The sequence below is a fragment of the Panthera pardus genome, unplaced genomic scaffold (genome assembly GCF_024362965.1).
Source record: "Panthera pardus isolate Hobbes unplaced genomic scaffold, ASM2436296v1 HiC_scaffold_2, whole genome shotgun sequence".
In the NCBI taxonomy this organism is placed as follows: Eukaryota; Metazoa; Chordata; class Mammalia; order Carnivora; family Felidae; genus Panthera; species Panthera pardus.
Window position 1 is genome coordinate 102721991 of NW_026526765.1, and position 20823 is coordinate 102742813.

Here is a 20823-nt window from a genome sequence, read left to right on the forward strand (position 1 = left end):
ACGGCAAAAATTAAACATCTAGAATGGTTCTCAGCAACAGCAATGCAAATGGTTCACAAAATAACAATGCAGACAGCCAGTAAATTTGGAGGAATGAGTGCACATTTAATACTCATCCATGAAACTTACTAAAATGGACCTAAAGATTCAAAAACAGAGAAGAAAACTCCATCTATGAATTACAAAACAAAAAACAGGACATGAATAGAAAAATTGCTAAGATGTAAATAAAGCTGGAATTGATGGTAATGTACCAATGTTGGCTACATACCAATGTGATTTAAATCAAATATACCACAATGATTTAAGAAACTGGGTGTGGGAATATAAGAACTTTCTGTTTTATCTTTGTACCTGATCTCTAAATCTAAAGTCATTCTCGGGGCGCCTGGGTGGCTCAGTCGGTTAAGTGTCCGGCTTCAGCTCAGGTCACGATCTCGCGGTCCGCGAGTTCGAGCCCCGCGTCGGGCTCTGGGCTGATGGCTCAGAGCCTGGAGCCTGCTTCCGATTCTGTGCCTCCCTCTCTCTCTGCCCCTCCCCCGTTCATGCTCTGTCTCTCTCTGTCTCAAAAATAAATAAACGTTAAAAAAAAAAAAAAAATTTTAAAAAAATTTAAAGTCATTCTCAAATCAAAAGTTTATTTTCTAAAGAGCTCCGTCAACATGAATATAGATAAAAACCACAAATATACTTAAAAACCATTTGCACTACTAGGTATTTACCCAAAGGACACAAAAGTACAGATTCAAAGGGGCACATGAACCCCAATGTTTATAGCAGCACAATCAACAGTAGCCAAATATGGAAAGAGCCCAAACGTCCATCAACTGATGAATGGATAAAGAAGACGAAATGTTACTCAGCCATCAAAAAGAATGAAACCTTGCCATTTGCAATGACATAGGTGGAGCTAGAATGTATTATGCTAAGTGAGTAAGTCAGAGAAAGACAAATACCATATATTTCATGCATATGCAGAATTTAAGAAACAAATCAGATGAACATGGGGAGAAAAAAAAGAGGGAGGCAAACCATAAGAGTCTTTTAATGACAGAGAACAATCTGAGGGTTGCTAGAGGGGAGATGGGTACGGGGATGGGCTAAATGGGTGATGCATATTAATTTAAGGAGGGTACTTGTTATGATGGGCACAGGGTGGTATATGTAAGTGATGAATCTCTGAATTCTACTCCTGAAATCACTATTACACTGTATGTTAACTAGAATTTAGAATTTAAATTTGTTTCAAATAAAAATTTGAAACAAAAGCTATTTGCCAGACATCATCAAACTGGGTGTAGATATCCTTTAAACCCAGGTATGATGTTTGCCTGAAGAACCAAGGGGGAAATTTCTAAAGAGTTCTACAAAGATTACCTTGGACACATGAAAACTATAGAAGTGACTAGATAAATTGGATAACTAGGAACAACCAACTGTCTCAGGCTCATTTTCATGCTGCAGAATCAAAACAACGGATAATACATTCTTATTTTCCTACATGGTTGGAAAGGAGTCCAGGTATAAAAGGATAGTTGCAGGTAAATGGCAAGTAGGACTTCTTAAAAAAATGTTTATTTATTTTTGAGAGAGAGAGTGCAAGCCAGGAGGGGCAGAGAGATAGGACAACAGAGGATCTGAAGCGGGCTCTGTGCCCACAGTGCAGAAGACTGACGAAGGGCTCAAACCCACTAACTGTGAGATCATGACCAGAGCCAAAGTCAGACGCTCAACCAACTGAGCTACCCAGGGCGCCCCATCAGCAAGTAGGACTTTTAATTTTTCTGTCCAAGGTTACTATACTGACAAAACCATCAAGGAAAGGACTCTCTGAAGGAAGATAAGATATAGACTTTTTCATACAAAGCCAATACACTTGGTAGCCAGCAGACCAGAAATGTTCTTCCATAAAAGCAAAATGGTAACAGATAGACGTAAAGGAACGAAGAGTGCTTTGGATGTTTAACTTGGATGGTAAATAAAAAAAATATTTTTTTCTTCTTTTTAAAATGTATTTAAAAGGTAACAGTTGAAAGCAAAGACCTAACACTGTATTGTGAGATTTGTCATATATGTGGAAAGTAAAAACATAGGACAACACAAGCACAAAGCGTAAGAGCGGAGAAACAGGAGTCTACTGTTATATGGTTCATACATTCTATGTCCAGTCTTATAATAATATTTGAAGATGACTGTAATGTATTAAACATGCACACTGTAAATTCGAGAGCAGGCCATAAAAGGCCAAAATAAAGATGCACAGCTAATCAGCCAACAGTAGAACAGAATACTTAAAAAAAAAAAAAAACAAATTCGAAATAATTGGGAAAGAAGGAAAGTCAACACAAGATGGGAGAAATAGAAAGCAAGTATCAAAATAGTATATTTAAATCTAACCGTATCAATAATTACATTAAATATACATTTTTAATTTATTTTTTTTAATTTTTTTTTTAACGTTTATTTTTGAGACAGAGAGAGACAGAGCATGAATGGGGGAGGGGCAGAGAGAGGGAGACACAGAATCCAAAATAGGCTCCAGGCTCTGAGCTGTGAGCACAGAGCCCGACGCAGGGCTCGAACTCATGGACCACGAGATCATGACCTGAGCCAAAGTCGGCCGCTTAACCGACTGAGCCACCCAGGCGCCCCTAAATATACATTTTTTTTTAATTTTTTTTTCAACGTTTTTTATTTATTTTTGGGACAGAGAAAGACAGAGCATGAACAGGGGAGGGGCAGAGAGAGAGGGAGACACAGAATCGGAAACAGGCTCCAGGCTCCGAGCCATCAGCCCAGAGCCTGACGCGGGGCTACATTTTTTAAACACCCACATTAGAAAGCAGATATTAGACTATTAAAAAAAAATCAAAGACACAACTATGCCTACCAGAAACTCACTTTAAATGTCAAGTCATAGATATAAAAGTAGAATTATTTCAAAAAAGGGGTGCCTGGGTGGCTCAGTCAGTTGAGTGTCCGACTCTTAATTTTGGCTCAGGTCATAATCCCAAGGTTGTGGGATAGAGTCCCACATCGGGCTCCATGCTCAGTGTGGAGCCTGCTTAAGATTTTCTTTCTTGGGGCGCCTGGGTGGCTCAGTCGGTTGAGCGCCTGACTTTGGCTCAGGTCATGATCTCACAGTTCGTGAGTTCGAGCCCCACGTTGGGCTCTGTGCTGACAGCTCAGAGCCTGGAGCCTGCTTCGGATTCTGTGTCTCCCTCTGTCTCTGCCCCTTCCCCGCTCATGCTCTGTCTCTGTATCTCAAAAATGAATAAACATTTTTTAAAAATTAAAAAAAAAAAAGATTTTCTTTCTCTTTCCTCTGCCCCTCTCCTCCACTGGTGTGGTGTCTCTCTCTCAAATTAAAAAAAAAAAATGATTTCAAAAAAGACTTATGTAACAACTGATTATAGTAAAGCTGGACTGTCTATATTAGATAATGACTTAAAAATAAGGAATATTATGAAGGATAGGGAAGAACATTTCATATATTCTCTGTGAAAGAGCCAAGGGCAAAGAATAGCCAAGACAGATTCTCTTGAAGGAAAAGAACATGGCAGTTATACAGAAAATATGAAATTATGCTAAATATCTTTAGTAATTAGACTGATGAAAATTAAAATTTGGGCAATACCAAGTGAGGAAGCAGACCAGTGGAAACTCATCTATGCTCGTGGGAAAATCAATTGGTACGACTTTGAAAAACGTTTTGCATAACCTAGCAAAGGTGAATAGGTACAAACCTATGACCCTGCAATTTTATGGTTTGTTATGTATTTTAGAGTAACAAACGCGAGCCCTGGGAAATACATACAAGAATGTTCCCGGTGGCATTACTTGCAACACTTCAAAAACAAGCCAGGTGTTGAATTAAGAAAAAAATGGATAAATCTTATATATTCATAAAATAACATATGAACCCAGCAGTGAAGACATTGAACTACAGCTCAACGTTTAATTATGGATGAGTCTCAAAAACCATATGAAACAAAACAATCACACAGCAACCACACAGTATGTTTACATGTATTTGAACTTGAAGAACAGGCGGTTAAATATGTTTAAGGATATACACTTAGTTGATAAAACCCTAAAGAGAAGCAAAGGAACAATTAACCCAAAATTCAGGATCATGTTTAATTCTGGATTGGAAGGATGAGGATATAATCAGAATTGGGGAGGGTGGGCACACGGGGACCTTCTAAAGAATTAGTAATGTTCCATTTCATAACTTTACTGATGGGTTCATCGGTTTATTACAGTCCTTTAAATCATACGTAAATATTTTAGGTACTCTAGCGCAGGCATCCTAGTTTGCTTTTGTTTTTTTGTTTTTGTTTTTTTTCAAAAAAGGTAGATAGGAGCATCTGGGTGGCTCAGTTGGTTACGGGTCCCACTTGGGCTCAGGTCATGATCTCACAGGTCATCTCACAGCCCGCATCGGGCTCTGTGCTGACAGCTCAGAGCCTGGAGCCCGCTTCAGATTCTGTGTCTCCCTCTCTCTCTCTGACCTTCCCCCATTCATGCTCTGTCTCTCTCTGTGTCTCAAAAATGAATAAACGTTAAAAAAAATTTTTTTAATAAAAAAAAAAATGTCCTTACTGTTCCCAACAGTTTACTAGATACTAAATCCAAATAATAAAGGACAACTAAACAACTACTCCTGTCAAAACCTGTTCGAAGCAGTATCCTCTTTAGAATCTTAGAATTAGATGGAAGTATTTGAAGATCTGTATGTATTAATACGTATTTCTGGGAAAACTCTTACTAATTACCAAGTGAAAAGAACCTATTTCTTCTTGCAGGCACTTGGGCGGCTCAGTGGGTTGAGTGTCCAACTTGTGGTTTCAGCTCAGGTCATGATCCAAGGATTGTGGGATTGAGCCCTGCATCAGGCTGTGTGCTGAGCGTGCAGCCTGCTTGAATTAATCCTCTCAATCTCTCTTTCTCTCTCTCTCTCTCTCTCTCTCCTTCCCTCCCTCCCTCTCACACTCTCTTTCTCTAAAATAAATTTTTTTAAAAAATTCACAGAAAAGAAATATTAAAGAAATGGGCATTTCCTCATTTCTTCATGAAATTTTAGAACACTGGAAACAAACAGAAAATTCTAAAAGCTTCCAGAGAGGGGTAGAGTAGTTTGCACTCACAGGATTAAGAATTAGAAAGGCATGGAACTTTTCAACAGCAACACAGGAAGCTATTAGGAAATGTAGCAATGCCTCTAAGATTCAGAATGAGAAGGACTTCCAACCTAGAGTACTAAAACTAGCTAAACTACCCAAACACAAGTGTGGGGTTTGGAGTATAAATATATGCATAATCTTCTGCACTAGTAAATGAACCAAGAGGATGGCATTAGATCCAGCAAGCGGGAGCTACAACACAAGAGGGAAGAAATGGGAATACCCAGGATGAATGTGAGGGAAGATCCCGGGATCCCAGGTGCCTACAGGACAAGTAGTTCATACTGGATCAGGTCAGAAGACATCAGAACAGACCCTTTCAAGAAAATGAAAATGCTGGGGTATCTTGTAGGTCCAAATGAAGGATTGGAGGTTTAAACGTTTGGGAGAATTTGAAGATGAACTAACTATATATAAAAAACTAAGCAAATGGCTATACCTTCTTTAATAAATATTTTAAAAGGTGGGGGGTGCCTGGGTGGTTCAATTGGTTGAGCATCTGACTTTGGCTCAGTTTATGATCTCACAGTTCACGAGTTTGAGCCCCATGTCAGGCTCTGTGCGGACAGCTCAGAGCCTGGAGCCTGGTTCAGATTCTGTGTCTCCCTCTCTCTCTGTCCCTTCCCTGCTTGCGCTGTCTCTCTCTCACTCTCAAAAATAAACATTAGAAAAAAATTTTTAAATAAAATGGCTAATGTATGAATCTCACCTGAAAACAACAAAAATTAAGCCAAACAAAGTTATCACTTCCTACAAAAATTAAAAGTTGTACAGGGAAGAAAAGTAAGTGTTAATTTACTACAAGGTTTAGCTCTGCATAGCATTTATATAGTCATGATAATAAAAACATGTAATGTAAAAATTATTGCTCTAACCAGAACTACACATGTAACAAGGAATTCTACATGTGAAGGATGCCACGAGAGCAAGAGGATGAAAGAAATAAACACTCATGCTACATAACATGAATCCACGAGGTGGGTGAAGACTTAGAAAATAAAACTGGGGGACGGGGAGAATTATTAAACGTGCATCCAAATTCACAGACACTAAACATTCATTCCACTCACTTGGGAAAATATTTGGCATGATCTTCTAATGGGTCATCACCTTCCTTCCAGTTCTCCATACATCCTCCGCAGAAGAAACACTGGACGATGTCCTTCGTGCCTAAAAGTAAGGAAATTCCATCCACTTGTATGTGCATTTGTCAACTGTCACAGATAACAATCACGAAGCCTTTATGACCAAAACGCTCTTCGTATTTCCAATCGGATTTTGCGACAGAGTCACAGTTTGGGTCACCAGCAAGGTGATATTCTATGTAGGATTCTTCTCTTGGCCAACAGAGTAATCAACTAACGAACCAAATGCTCCTAAGGTACCAGGCACTTTGATAAACACCCTCTCCCTGTCCCATCCTCCATTAATGGAGAGAGAGATTTGCAAATCAGAATGTGGAATTATAGCTCCTCGAAGCAAGAGATTTTTGTCCGTTTCGCTCACTCATGAATCTCACTGGCCTAGAAAAGTACCTAGCACTTCTTATTAAACACTCACTAAGTATTTGTTTAAGGAATAGGACAGAAAGAATGTATTTGGAGCTCAAGGGGAAAAATCTTTGAGGAAATGTAGCAGCCCGTATATAAGTAAATTCATGAAGAATCAAGTGCCTCTTACTACATGATTCCCTGGTTTATTTCACTACAAGCAGCATCAAGTCTCCTTATGAAATTATTTCTCTGAAGGGAAATTAGTATTAGGACCCACCAAATGATTGAAATAGAAATGGAGCATCCATCATCTTCCTTCTACTCTTGGACCCTTGTAGGCACCGCAAAGCTAGGGCAGAAGAAAACCTCCCTTTGTATCTGGACAAAAATACAAGGTCTTAGAGACTGCAAAATCCTACAAGGGTCAGAGGACTCAGACTTGTGGGGAGAGCTGGAGGTTTGAAAAGGAACAGGGTGAGGACACTGGGCAGAGGATCTTTGAGGACACTGGCAAGAGAAAGAATAGAGTATGGAGAAAGCGGGGCTGGGTGGGGGCGGGGGGGGAAATGATGTCTTTTCAAATGCTTAAAATTGTGAGGCATTAAGATTTTTCTGTACTAGGCACCTGGGTGGCTCAGTCGATTGAGCGTCTGTTCCACTCAGGTCATGATCTCACTGTTCACGAGTTCGAGCCCCACGTCAGGCTCAGTGCCGACAGCTCAGACACTGGAGCCTGCTTCAGATTCTGTGTCTCCCACTTTCTCAAAAATAAATACTTTTTTTTTTTTAATGTGCAATCTTAAAAAAATTTTTTTTGTACCAATGGAATAGGTCTGCTAAAGTGACCATAGCATTCCCGTACCCCACAATGCCCTGTGATATTTCTGATACCTACTTGACCACTCACCACGAGATCTGCATGGACCTCTGCTATCATCACTCCATGTGTGTATTTGGTCTAAAGAAAGACAGCAAGGGGCACCTGGCTGGCTCAGTTGGTAGAGCCTGCACCTCGTGTTGTGAGTTCACTATCTTTTCTCTGATCATCTTTCTGTACTCATACAGATATTTTGCTAAGGAGAACGAACCCACTCTGGATTACAGAGTGGAGCTGCCTGAGGACCAACAACTAAACAGAGAACATTACCAACTGACAGCAGATGCTACATGGTCGGAAATCATAAAGAAGAACTTCCTGGGAGAGCCTAGGTGGCTCAGTCGGAAGAATATGTGACTCATGATTGTGGGGTGGTGAGTTTGAGCCCCATGTTGGGTGTAGAGATGACTAAAAAAATCAACTTTAATTAAAAAAAAAAAACTTACCTAAAACACAAGAATTTCCTGATGTTCTCTTCCAAATAGAGTATGGCAAAGGCTGCTATCCACACTCCCAGTATCTCTCTTTCTTCCATGGTAACAGAAACCCCCCTTTTTGCTAGTCATCCAGGAAAAAGAAACAACATCCTAGCTCCTCTTATAGGTAGGTATGGCCACGTGACTACTAAGTTCAGGTTACAGAGGTAGAAGCAGAAGGGAAGTACAAAGGTCATGTGACAGTTTCCAGGGAAGCCAAGGTTGGTAGGGGGTGAGGGTTGGAGAATAAGGTGTAGAAAGTAAAAGACATTGTAGGAGCACCTGGGCGGCTCAGTCACTTAAGCATCCGACTCTTGGTTTCCGCTCAGGTCATGATCTCATGGTTCATGGTTCAAGCCCCACGTTGGGCTCTGCACTAACAGTGTAGAGCCTGCTTGGGATTCTCTCTCTCCCTCTCTCTCTCTGACCCTCTCCTGTGAGCGCTCTCTCTCTCTCATAATAATAAACATTTAAAAAAGAAACGCAGAGACTGTTGAGTCTACATAAACACAAGTCCAGGACCATAAGGTACAAATGGAGTTTAAGTGGACATAAGAAAGAGCAAGACCAGAGCTTGGCAGAAACTAGCGACTCACCTGTATAGAGAAGACCTGCTCTGACCAGAGCTGAAACTCCTGCAGGGAATGCATGGGGCCAGCTCTTAAAAGATTCCAGTCGTAGTCCTTCATTAGCAAAGATGCTGTCATTGCAATACGCTTGAAAAAAAGGCATACGGGGAGATCAGCAAGCTTTGAGATTCCAACTATCAGTGTTCAAATTACCCCTTTGTATCTAGAGATGGAATATGGATGCATTGCGTTTTGCTTCAATGTAATTGGAGGAGGGGTTGGAAAAGATGGAATAGTTACGATGAAGCAAGACTGACCACATGTCGAAGCGCTGAAGCACTGGTAGATATGTGGTGGCTAAATACTACTGTCTCATTTCTGCGTAGGTTCAAATTTTTCTATAATAAAACATTTCAAAATGATCTCTTCATCATCTACTGATGAAGTTTTGGGGTGATGGCGGGGTGGTCCAGAACCGATGGCCAAAAAAGGATTCTTGAAGGCATCTTTGGTACAAAAAGGCGATTTCATTAAAATACGGGGACAGGACCCATGGGCAGGAAGAGCTTCATGGGGTCTTGAGGGGTAACTCATGATATACCCTCATGTTAGGAGGGGGTCAGGGATAGACTAAATCTCTAAGGTATTTTGAAAGCAAGGTTTCCAGGACCTTGAGGGGCTAGCTGTTGCTAGGGAAATGCCAGTTATTAATATTTAATAAAACCTCAGTCATGAGACCCTGCAGATGCATATCAGGGGGCCATAAGCTTGGAGGATGATTGCCAGCATACATCTTGGGGCAGTTGAGGTAAAGGAAGTAGACTTACAGGATCCTCGAGATTGGGATAATGTTAGACTAAGATTCCCTTTTGCCCCCAGCAAAGTGTCATCATCAGACAGCTGAGCTCCAAGGAGGTCAGTCTGCTGGTTTCAAGGACTTGTCAGTGGGCTATAGGCAGTAAGGAAACTCAATTTTTCATTTGCCTTAGTTTCCCACGTCACCATGGCAAGCACTTATACCCCTTTCGTCTGTCCTCTAACATAACTAACCTATGTTAATTTGGTTCTGCGTGTTTAAGATGAAAGCTAGCCTTGGTGTTCTTTAAACACAGGAGTGTCCGAGGAATATCACATATCACCCACCTGGGGGTCAGGGGCTGTATGTGCCAGCCTGTGTTTTGCCCTCAGCTCGCCCCAGGCTCCCTCATCAACTACCATCAAAATAAAACAAGACAGTGCTAGAGGAGATTCTCTTTCTCCCCAGCTTAGCGTCAAGATTCGAGAATATCAAGTTTTCCTTGTTATCTCCCTTAAGAGCAGGCAGGATACCCTTTGGGGTATCCACTCTGTGACGTAGTCTCCACTGGACTTCCCACCTTGGGCTGGGCCTGGGGTTGCGTTCCTGTCTTCTTTCTGTACCCTGTGAGGACTTGAAAACTAACCTATGGGGGCGCCAGGTTGGTTAAGCGTCTGACTTCGGCTCGGGTCATGATCTCACAGTCCGTGAGTTCCAGCTCCGCATCAGGCTCTGTGCTGACAGCTCAGAGCCTGGAGCCTGCTTCAGATTGTGTCTCCCTCTTTCTGCCCCTCCTCCACTCATACTCTCTGTATCTCAAAAATAAAAACATTTTTGAAAAATTAAAAAAAAAAAAGAAAACTAACCTATGTTAATTTGGTTCTGCGTGTTTAACATGAAATCTTGCCTTGGTGTTCTACCTTTGAACACAGGATCCTGCCATTAACTTCGTTTTTAATCTGAATATTACTTAGTATTTTGGAAAAACCCATCTTTTCCTATGTGCCCATTGCTCTCACACAACTATCACACTCACAACCCTTCTGACACCAGATGTGTGAGGGTCCTATGCCCGCCCCCTGAAGCCATTCTCTGACACCAGCTGGGTGTCCTACAATTTACCCAAATCTAACTTTACCAGAGATATGTCAGATCCCACAGGTTAAGGGCTCAGCCACACAAGACTGCTCCCACACCACTTTATTTGCTAGAGTGGCTCACAGAACTCAGGGAAACACTTACCACTTTCTTTAAGGGGACGATAAAGGATACACATGGACAACCAGATGAAGACATACATAGGCCCAGTGTGTATGTGTGTGTGGGAAGCTTCTGTCCCGCGGGGAGTTGGCTGTGGGTGTATTCTCTCCCCTGGAAGCTCTCTGAACACTATGCTACTGGGCTATTTAAGGAGGCTTCCTCATGTAGGCCTGATTGATCATTACCTCCACTTTCAGCCCCCTCCTCTCTCTCTCTCTCTCTCTGAAGAATGGGAGGAAGGACTGAGGAAGAATGGGAGGAAGCTTCTAAAGGTGGTTTGGCCTTCCTAATGAGCAGCCCCCATCCAGGATCCCACCCACAGCATCCAAGAGCCACCCACCTCATTAGAACAAAATATCCTCTCAGTGCTCTGGTCACTTAGAAATTTTTTTTTTTTTTTATGTTTATTTATTTTTGAGAGACAGAGACAGACAGAGCATGAGCAGGGGAGGAGTAAGAAGAGAAGGAGACACAGAATCCAGGCTCCAAGCTGTCAGCACAGAGCCCAGATGCGGGGCTCAAACTCACAGAGAACCTGACCCGAGCAGAAGTAGGACACTTAACCGACTGAGCCATCCAAGTGCCCCTGATCACTTAGGGATTCTTTTAGGGATTCTTTTTTTTTTTTTCTTCTTTTTTTTTTTTTTATTTTTGGGACAGAGAGAGACAGAGCATGAACGGGGGAGGGGCAGAGAGAGAGGGAGACACAGAATCGGAAACAGGCTCCAGGCTCCGAGCCATCAGCCCAGAGCCTGACGCGGGGCTCGAACTCACGGACCGCGAGATCGTGACCTGGCTGAAGTCGGACGCTTAACCGACTGCGCCACCCAGGCGCCCCGATCACTTAGGGATTCTTAAGGGTTTTAGGCGCTAGGTGCCAGGAACTGGGGGAATTTATGTATTTTCTATTATCTCACACCTAATTTCTTAACACTGATCCATTTAAGAACATATTCAGAAGTGTTTTATCCAGAAAATTTAGGACATTGTTCTAAAGAAAGTGTCGAAGACCCAACTCTGTCGTATGCTCATTTATGCCAAAAAAACAAAAAAACAAAAAAACCAAAGTCATTCCAGGGGCACCTGTGTGGCTCAGTAGGTTAAGTGTCTGACTTCAGCTCAGGTCATGATCTCACAGCTCCTGAGTTCAAGCCCCGCGTCGGGCTCTGTGCTGACAGCCCAGAGTGGAGCCTGCTTCCGGTTCTGTGTATCCCTCTCTCTGCCCCTCCCCTGCCTGCACTCTCTGTCTCACTCACTCAAAAATAAACATCAAAAAAAAAAAAACAAAAACAAAAAACTAAGTCACTCCCGAAGACTAGAAATCTCTTATGAAAATAGTTTTTTGTTTTTGGTTTTTTTTAATTATTATGACACCATAGGGGCGCCTGGGTGGCTCAGCTGGTTAAGCTTCTGACTTGGGATCAGGTCATGATCTCGTGGTCTGTGGGTATGAGCCCCACGTTGGGCTCTGTGCTGACAGCTCAGAGCCTGGAGCCTGCTTCTGATTCTGTGTCTCCCTCTCTCTCTCAAAAATAAACATTAAAAAAATGATTATGACACCATAATGTGAGGAAGAGAATAAAAAAAAAAAAGATGACAAAAAAAAAAAAAGCAAAGGAAGAAATAAGCAAAGCCTTTGGGATATGCCTGAGTCTTTACCTGACACCATAGGTAACTCTCTCTTGACCCAGGAATTCACAAAGTATTCTCCCTGAAGAAAATTAAAATTCAAGTTATCAACTATTTGACTTAGACAATACAGTGATCTATGAATCACAAGTGGTAAGAACTCTCCTTCCCCCGCCCCCCATAGTTTCATTGGGTTGCGGCAGGTTTGTGGGATCATTCCTAATTTCCATCTCTATTGATGTTGGAATTTCTTAATGCAGTGCAAAAAACAAAAACAAAAAAAACACCTGTGAGTGTTTATCTATAGCCAACAGGGAGCCTTCTCAGGGTCATGTTTTCCAAAGATCCAGTCCAAAATCAGAGTTATATTAACATTGCACAGATGTACTTTGACTAATGAGGCAGTATAAGCTATATGGAGGAAAACGGATTCAGTGAGGTGGTTAGGTGTTAAGCAACCAATCCTGAAACTGCACCCAGATTTCTTTCTGAGCAAACACTCCTCCTCCCTTTCAGGCCATCTTCTTTTCAGGGTTCTCACCTTCTGAGTCCTCTTAGCCAATCCACTCTTTTCTTGTTTAAGCCAATTCGGGAAGTGACCGGACACTAGGGAATCCTTACTAATAGAGTATAAAGTAACCAGCTCTGAGGCCAGCTGGGCTGGGGGTACCAGGTGTGAATATCTTATGCAGGCATTCAGGTGGGGGCAGCCATCGGAAGTGGAAGCAGGGTGGGGGTGGGGTGACTCCAGTCAAAGAGGGTAAGACTGGTTGTAGTTCAGCAAGACAATGTGGTTTTCTGCAGTCGACCAGAAGAGAGGTAGGAGAAATGAAAGAAGGGAAGAAGAAACAAATGGAGCCCATGACAAAAAAAGAATGCCACCCCCCCCTTCTAATTCACAAAGTATCAGGTAACCAAAAGCCAACTTGAGAAAATATTTGCTGTTATAAATTACCGTGACACCAACAAATCCCTTGTAGCTTTGGATATACTGTGCAATTTCCTCTGAGGATTTCTTACTTTGAAGAAATTCACATCTGTAATTGGTAAACAATAGTAAACATCTGTCTCTCAAAAGTAAAAATAAACATTAAAAAAAAAAAAAAAAAGAATCCAGCACTTAACCAACTGAGCCACCCAGGTGCCCCAACTGTTCTACTTTTGTTTAAAATTTTCAACATCAGGGGCTCCTGGGTGGCTCAGTTGGTTAAGCATCCAATTCTTGGTTTGGGCTCGGGTCATGATCTCATGGTTCATGGGTTCAAGCCCCACATCGGGCTGTGTGCTGATGGCAGGGAGCCTGCTTGGGATTCTGTCTCCCTCTCTCTCTGCCCCTCCCCTGCTCGCTATCTACCTCTCTCTCAAAAATAAATAAACGTTAAAAATTTTCAACATCAAAGTTAAAAAAAGGTTTAAGCAATAAATCCGTATTTGGGAGATGTAAAGTCATGTAGAACATACTACTCAATATAGCATTAAAGATAATTGAAACATACTTCATTTTCTAAGCAGAGAACTAAACGTTGTAATCAAAACTTTTCAGTTTTTGAAATAAAACATTTGCACGAGGTATATATTCAGCAGTACAGGTAACCATGTGTAGTAAGATTTTAAACATGGTGTTACTTTCCAACTTCCTTTATACACTATTTTACATCATCCCCATGCAAATTATTCTTTATTAATTAAGGCAGATCTGGAACTACTTTGCCAAACAGATAGGATTCTAATAAAACAACCTTTAAGAAGTGGTTTTATAATGGAGCGCTTGGGGAGGCTTAGTTACGTGTCCAACTCTTGGTTTCGGCTCAGGTCATGATCTGAGGGTTGGTGACTTTGAACGCCATGACAGGCTCTGGGCTGTCAGCACAGAATTTTTGGGATTTCTCTCTTCCTCTCTCTACCCCTCCCCTGCTCACATGCATGACCATGCATGTGCTCTCTCTCGAAGAATAAACATTAAAAAAAGAAGTGATTTTATTTTATTTTTTATTTAATGAGAGAGAGAGTACAAGCAGGGGAGAGGGGCAGAGAGAGAGAGAGAGACAGAGACAGAGAGAGAATCTTAAGCAGGCTCCAAGCTCAGTGTGGAGCCCAATGCGGGGCTCCAACACACAACCCAAGGATCATGACCTGAGCTGAAACCAAGAGATGGCCGCTCAACCGACTGAGCCATCCAGGTGCCCCAAAATGATTTTAAATGATACAATTCACATTTTCCACAAAGTAATCAAGCCTTTCTTGAATAAATTCTGAAATGTTCCAATATCAGATAGGAAACGATCAAGACTGAAGACGCTACTCCAGATGACTTGTCTTTTGCCTTACAACAACAACAACAACAACAACAACAAAAAACAAAGATAATTACAGGAAAAATATATTTATCTACTTACTTGGGGAACCACTTGGCATGTTCCTTCCAAGGATCGTCTCCCTCTTCCCAGTTTCCTAAACATCCACCACAGGAAAAACACTGCACAGTGTCCCGTTTACCTACATGTGAAGGACACATTTAGATCGCCCAGCAATGGCTCGATGGAGTAGTGCAGAAGACGAGTTTCTAGGAGCTGACTGCTTGGTGCATGAGCAAAAGGCACTGCAGCATGTCTGTCTGTTCACACCCCCTGCAGGCTGAATCTCTACCCCACACACAGCCCTTCTCCCCTAAGGGAGCAGTTAGGGTACCCTACCCCTCAGCCACAGCCCTACTTCACATACAGAACGGTCAGCTGCTTATGCACCCGCCCCAATTCCTTCCAAGGGCTGGTGTTTTGCTCTTTGAGCTCTCAGGGAAGGAGTCAGGAAGCCAAGAAACACCAGCACTCATAAAGTAAGGTACCATTAGAAGCTGTAACTTGTAGTTCTGCCATGAAGTTTCCGTGGAGACTTAAGCACATTTCTTAAACTCTTTGAGCCTAATAAACTCAACTGTGAGATGTGGGGAAGGGGCAAGTTGTTGGATTAGAATTAAGGCTGAATTTGAACTTAGCATCAAACACATACTCAGTAAATGACTGCTGCTTTCAAAATTGTCATTCACACTTGTCCTAACATTTATGGCATGGCCAGGAGATTTCAAACATAGTGCAGTTTTCTAGAGTGTAATTCTCCCTATACATTAAAGTTAGCCTTAAAATTAAAGCAAACAACTCCCCCCTCCCAATACTGCAGCCATTAAAAGAATTAAGGAAAGGGGCGCCTGGGTGGCTCAGTCCGTTAAGCATCTGACTTCGGCTCAGGCCATGATCTCACCGTCCATGGGTTTAAACCCCGCGTCAGGCTCTGTGCTGACAGTTTGGAGCCTGGAGCCTGCTTCAGATTCTGTGTCTCCCTCTCTCTCTGACCCTCCCCCGTTCAGCTCTGTCTCTCTCTGTCTCAAAAATAAATAAACGTTAAAAAAAAAAAAATTACCTGTAAAGACAAAGCCAGCAGCTGAGAGGTCCCTCACGGATACCGCTTGCACGTAAAATGGCCAGTTCTGGAAGGATTCGAGTCTGGCCCTGTCTTCCTGGTACCTTGCTTTGTCGCCTCTCAGCATGTTCTCTGGATTCTTGACTCTTATATCATACTTGCCAACGTTACCAACATCTTTGCCCAAAAGGAACTCACAACGTGGACGAAACTTCTTGTGAAGTTCTATGGGGAGTCTGTGAATGTTGGCACCAAAGAGGATTAAGCTGCAGCAGAAGCACTGAATCCCAGATTTTACACCAGTGAAATAAAACCCGGCTGCTGCCATCTCCTGTGGCGTCCATGAGCTGTAGTGCTCACAGGTCACAAAACTCTTCAACCTTTTTGCTTCACTGCGCATGTGTGAGTTAAAGCCTTTCTGCATTTTTTCTCGTTCCTTCTGAAATCCTTCTTCCATTTCTTTGGCGAACTGAACTGCATCTATGCCTAGAAAAGCAGACAGCTCCGGGAGCAAAGCAAAATCAAACTCGGAAATCCTATCCTCCTGGGCCGCCTCCTGGGCCGCCATTTTCTGAAAAGGAAAGAAAAGCAGGTTGATGAACTTCCACCTGAGCAGCTGCAGGTAAGTCACCACTTAGGTCAAAGGCATAAACAGGGGCTCCCATAGCACCATCATATAACAAGCCGCAACATGCCTGCTTGCATTCTCCACACTTTGGGAGCCTCAGGAGTCTTCTGTTAATCCCTGTTAATTTTCTGTTAATCTTCTGTTAATCTTCTGTTAAACCCAACATGAAGTTGGGTGGTTCAGCTCTGCAAGGTGGGTTTATGCACTTCCCACCCACTCCCGCCTTTACCCGGTTCAGCTGATCAAGAACTTGCCAATCTACCCACATTTCTGCAAAAGCTGCAGCTGAGGGTCTTGATTAAGAGCAAGCATGCCGTTTATTTGGCAGGATCCAGTGCAAGGAAGAGCTCCTTTGTCATTAGTGCAGGAAATCTGTCTCTGCGGAGGTTATCTAGGAAGGTCTATCAGACCAGAAGGTTACCGAGGTTTCAACGGAATCGCCCCTTTGTTTCAATTCTCTTTTGCTCTGTACAGTCCCTTTGGTGGCTAGCAGATGAGAGTCACATTATGACCAAAAGAAATATCTCCCCAACTCTCCTTTGCCATCACATCCCTTCCCAGAACGAACAGATCAAACCTTGGTGGACTCGGCTGCCTGAGGCTCTTACTTTCATTTTTGCCAAAGCAGCCCAAACCAGCCAAGAAATGGTTTTCTGGGAGGACTTCCTCTCTGAGTTTGTGTTAATAGCTTAGCTCTTTGCTCTGGTTCAGGATCTACCACCGGTCCCTCCCTGCTCTGCTTTTCCTCCCATCAATAGTTCTCCTACTTGAAATCAAGCCACTGATGCCTCAGCAGCCAGCCTGGCCTCTGTGGCTTGAACTCTTTTCATTCTTTTCTCATTCTCCCACTTTTCATTGTTTTGTTTTTTTTTTTTTTCTCCCAAAGTCTTAGCCATCATTTAAATTTAAAAGAGGAACCACGGGTTTCCAGTATGCCAATCACAGTGCCCCGTCTCCAGCCATCACCCAGGGTTGGCTAACTGAAAAAACTCACAAGACTCTACACAGTATAGTTACATAAGGCTTTAACAACAGTGAAAGATAAGATACAAAAATTAAAATTCATGAGGCGCCTGGGTGGCTCGGTCGGTTAAGCGTCTGACCTCCACTCAGGTCATGATCTTGCGGTTGCTCAGTTCGAGCCCCATGTCGGGCTGGCCGCTGTCAGCCTGTCAGCGCAGTTTGCTTTAGATCCTCTGTCTCCCTCACTCCGTCCCTCCCTCACCTGTGCTCTCCCAAAAAATAAATACTGAAAAAAAAAATTAAAAACAGGTCTACACGAGAGAGAGACTCAGACTCCAGGATCAGTACCTAGGGATTTTTCTCTATTGCACAGGACATTCTTCACTTTAGGTAATGAACCACCTAGATAGCTCTTAGAGAAACCATAATCTCATCTGAGGAGGAGTCTTAGAGACCCCTCTGGTCCTGTGACCAAAACTAGGCTGCGTGACCGGTCCCAAAACCAGAAACAAGCTGACGCCAGCTGCCCCCCACCCCCACCCCGGTCTGTTTCAGACCTTAGCACACGACTGACTACATTCATCACCAGTTTGGACATTTCATTCAGGTTTGGCCAACATGCAGCATCTCAGATCCCCGTCTCTCTAGGGGTACGGAAGTACAGGATTGCAAGAGACCAGCTGGTCCGCAGTCGTCCTGTACGTAGACAACGAAGTTCACTGGTCAGTTTTGCTGGTCCCCAGGCTGTTTCTGGGCAGAAGAGACCTCCGAAGCCCTCTCCAGCTTTCCTGTTCTTTTACAACAAGAGCTAAGAGAGCCAGGGAGGCTCCTATGTCGTGCAGCTAGGATTCAAACCCATCTGTGTGGCCCTAGTGCCTGTCCTCTGGCCTCCCAAGAGACAAACAGGAATGAGAGAAACATGAGAACTGCGAGGTGAGGTGTGGAAGCAAAGCACCATGGTCAGAGAAGCTCATTTACTTACTGAGAGGCTTGTCCGGAGTCCCACTCAGAAGGAAGGAGAGTGTGTGGCTGAGCCTCTGTGCTAGCCCTTTAATGGGAAGCACTGAGAAAACATTTGAGGAACCAAAACTCAAATTGCACAGTTCACTGGGAAGTTACCAGTGTTCCAGGGTTGTGAGTCAACAGCCATTAGGTCAGAACTCGAAAGGAATAATAAAACCTGCCATGTCCCACAGCAGAAAGTATTTTATTCTAAATAGTTTATGATTCATGAAAGCTTATGATGCTAATATAAATCTTCTTTCTGGGATGATGGCAGTTTCTACCTTTCTGGTATCTTTGAGGATTTTCTCTTTTATCTTTGGGGTTATAAACATTCTTAGGATAGTGTCTAGGTGTGGGTGCTTTTACATCCATTGCCCTGGGCACCCAGCGGGCTTTTTCATTCTGAACAGGTGGAGCTCCCAACAGCCCTGGGCAATTATCTTTAATTTCCTAACTTCCTACTGTTTTTCTCTTTTCACTCTGCCTGGTATCCCCATTATTCAGTTGGAAATCTAAGTCTTAACTTTCTTTTCCCTCAAACATTCTCTTACCAGTTTGCTCTACTTCCTGGAGATTTCCTCTCCTATATTCTTTCAATTCTCCCACAACAATCCTTAGTGTCAGCCATTCTACTTCTATTTCCCCACAGCTCTTTCTTGTGGTGACTGTTCCTTGTTTTCACATCTAATTTTTTTTTAATTTTTTTTTTTAACGTTTATTTATTTTTGAGACAGAGAGAGACAGAGCATGAACGGGGGAGAGGCAGAGAGAGAGGGAGACACAGAATCGGAAACAGGCTCCAGGCTCTGAGCCATCGGCCCAGGGCCCGACGCGGGGCTCGAACTCACGGACCACGAGATCGTGACCTGAGCTGAAGTCGGACGCTTAACCGACTGAGCCACCCAGGCGCCCCTCTAATTTTTTAAACCAATGCAATCCTTGTCACTCTCTTCTCTGATACTATCAAATGACAAAACTAAAACAATCTAATAACAAGTTTGATGTCCTTTATTCAAGGGAACAGAATCCATGTATGGGGGAGTACAGGACCTTACAAGGAGCTAGCGTGCTCTTCCCGAGGGATTTTGCGCTGGCGCCAGCTTTACAGAGAAGAGTAAACATGGAAACAGTATGACTGGCTAGGAGGTCGCCGCTTCCCTCGTAAGGCTGGCAGGCTCTGTTTTCTACAGTGAGCTGAAGTAGCTAAAGCTGAGTTGAAGGATTGTGACTGGTATCGTTAGGCTTCCTTGACAGGTGTTTCCTGTAAGTGCAGTCTGACTTAGGCTTTGTTGTTGTTGTTTGTTTCATGTTTTTATTTATTTTTGAGAGAGAGCATGAGAGAGGGGAGGAGCGGGGGTGAGGATGGGGGAACAAAGGATCTGAAGCAGGCTCTGTGCCGACAGCACGAAGCCCAATGCGGGGCTAGAACTCACAAACTGTGCACCAAAGAGGGATCCTCAACCGACTGAGCCACCCAGCCACCCCTGACTTACGTTTAGATTTGTGACTTGGCCTGGGCCCCTGGGGTCATCTCCATTTTGTGGGTCCCTCTCTACAAATTAACTTTATCAATACTGATGTTTAAGTTCAACTCTCTCCTGCATTATCTGTTTCCTCGAAGGTTCTTGCCATTTATCTTGGTGTCTATTTTTCACATCATCAGCTTTCCTCAAATGTATCCCGGTCTTCGGTTTCACATTTAAGAATGAAGCAAATTAAATGCTGATTGGTCAGAGTTAGGGTTAAAAAATCCAATTAAGTCACATGAATGTGATTTGGACCTAAGCCCTTTACTTTATGGAGAACAGACTGGAAAACCAAGATTTACCCCAGCCAAGCCAGCCTTAAATGTCAGAGAAACCCCTCAGAAAATGATTTCCAGTTACCTGTAGGGACAGAGCTAGCAGCTGAAAAAAAGCTCACTTGAGATGTTCCTTGAGCATCAAATGGTCGGTTCGGGAAGGATTCTTTGGGGGTGCCAGTGCCCCCACTAACTCCTCAAAGTTCATTGAAACAGTTTTTTCTCTGTTTTTTTAAGAGAAGAATCTGATTTTTTGCCTTGGTGTTAACACCTGGCTACAAATAACCTAATGGTGTAGCAGAGGGAGCTGGCCTTCAAATTGGTCCCTTGACATTCAGCCCTTCCTGTCATTCCTGCCCTTCTCACCTGGCAATTTGGGTCCCCAGTCTTCTTTGCAGGGGACATACTCTCCCACAGGTTATGGGTACATTCAGGTTGTGGTCTTCTTCGGCCTATTCATTGATTACTACAGCGGCGTGCTGTTCCCAAGGGAACTCCCAGTGGCGTTCCCACCTTCCAAAAATTTGTTAAAATATTCTGTGCACGGATGGTCCCCTCCTGCTTTCTTAATTTTGGAGGATTTATACTTTTTAACATCATTTCAGCAAGACTGTGTAACTATTACCAATAATAGGCAATTTACTAGGGTCTAAAATAAATAGGTCTATTAAGTAGGTAATTTAACAGGCAAATTTATTAAGGTCTAGTACTTGCCTGGCACAGCTC

General features: G+C 43.0%; 1 protein-coding gene across 2 annotated transcripts in view; it reads right to left on the bottom strand.

Moving 5' to 3' along the window:
- NAIP (NLR family apoptosis inhibitory protein) overlaps positions 1-18387 on the bottom strand; it is a 34865-nt gene extending 16478 nt beyond the window's left edge. The window contains exons 1-7 of one of the 2 annotated variants that reach the window (XM_019463076.2): positions 18274-18387; positions 15701-16271; positions 14683-14782; positions 13242-13323; positions 12317-12368; positions 8629-8748; positions 6257-6356 (exon numbers count right to left, since the gene is read on the bottom strand). In XM_019463076.2, coding sequence (XP_019318621.2) covers positions 6257-6356; positions 8629-8748; positions 12317-12368; positions 13242-13323; positions 14683-14782; positions 15701-16268 — 1022 coding nt within the window. In that variant the 5' untranslated portion in view covers positions 16269-16271; positions 18274-18387. Of the gene's footprint in view, positions 1-6256; positions 6357-8628; positions 8749-12316; positions 12369-13241; positions 13324-14682; positions 14783-15700; positions 16272-16594; positions 17166-18273 lie in introns of those variants that run through there. The other variant, XM_019463077.2, reaches the window with a different exon arrangement.
- Between the last annotated feature and the right edge of the window lie 2436 nt (positions 18388-20823).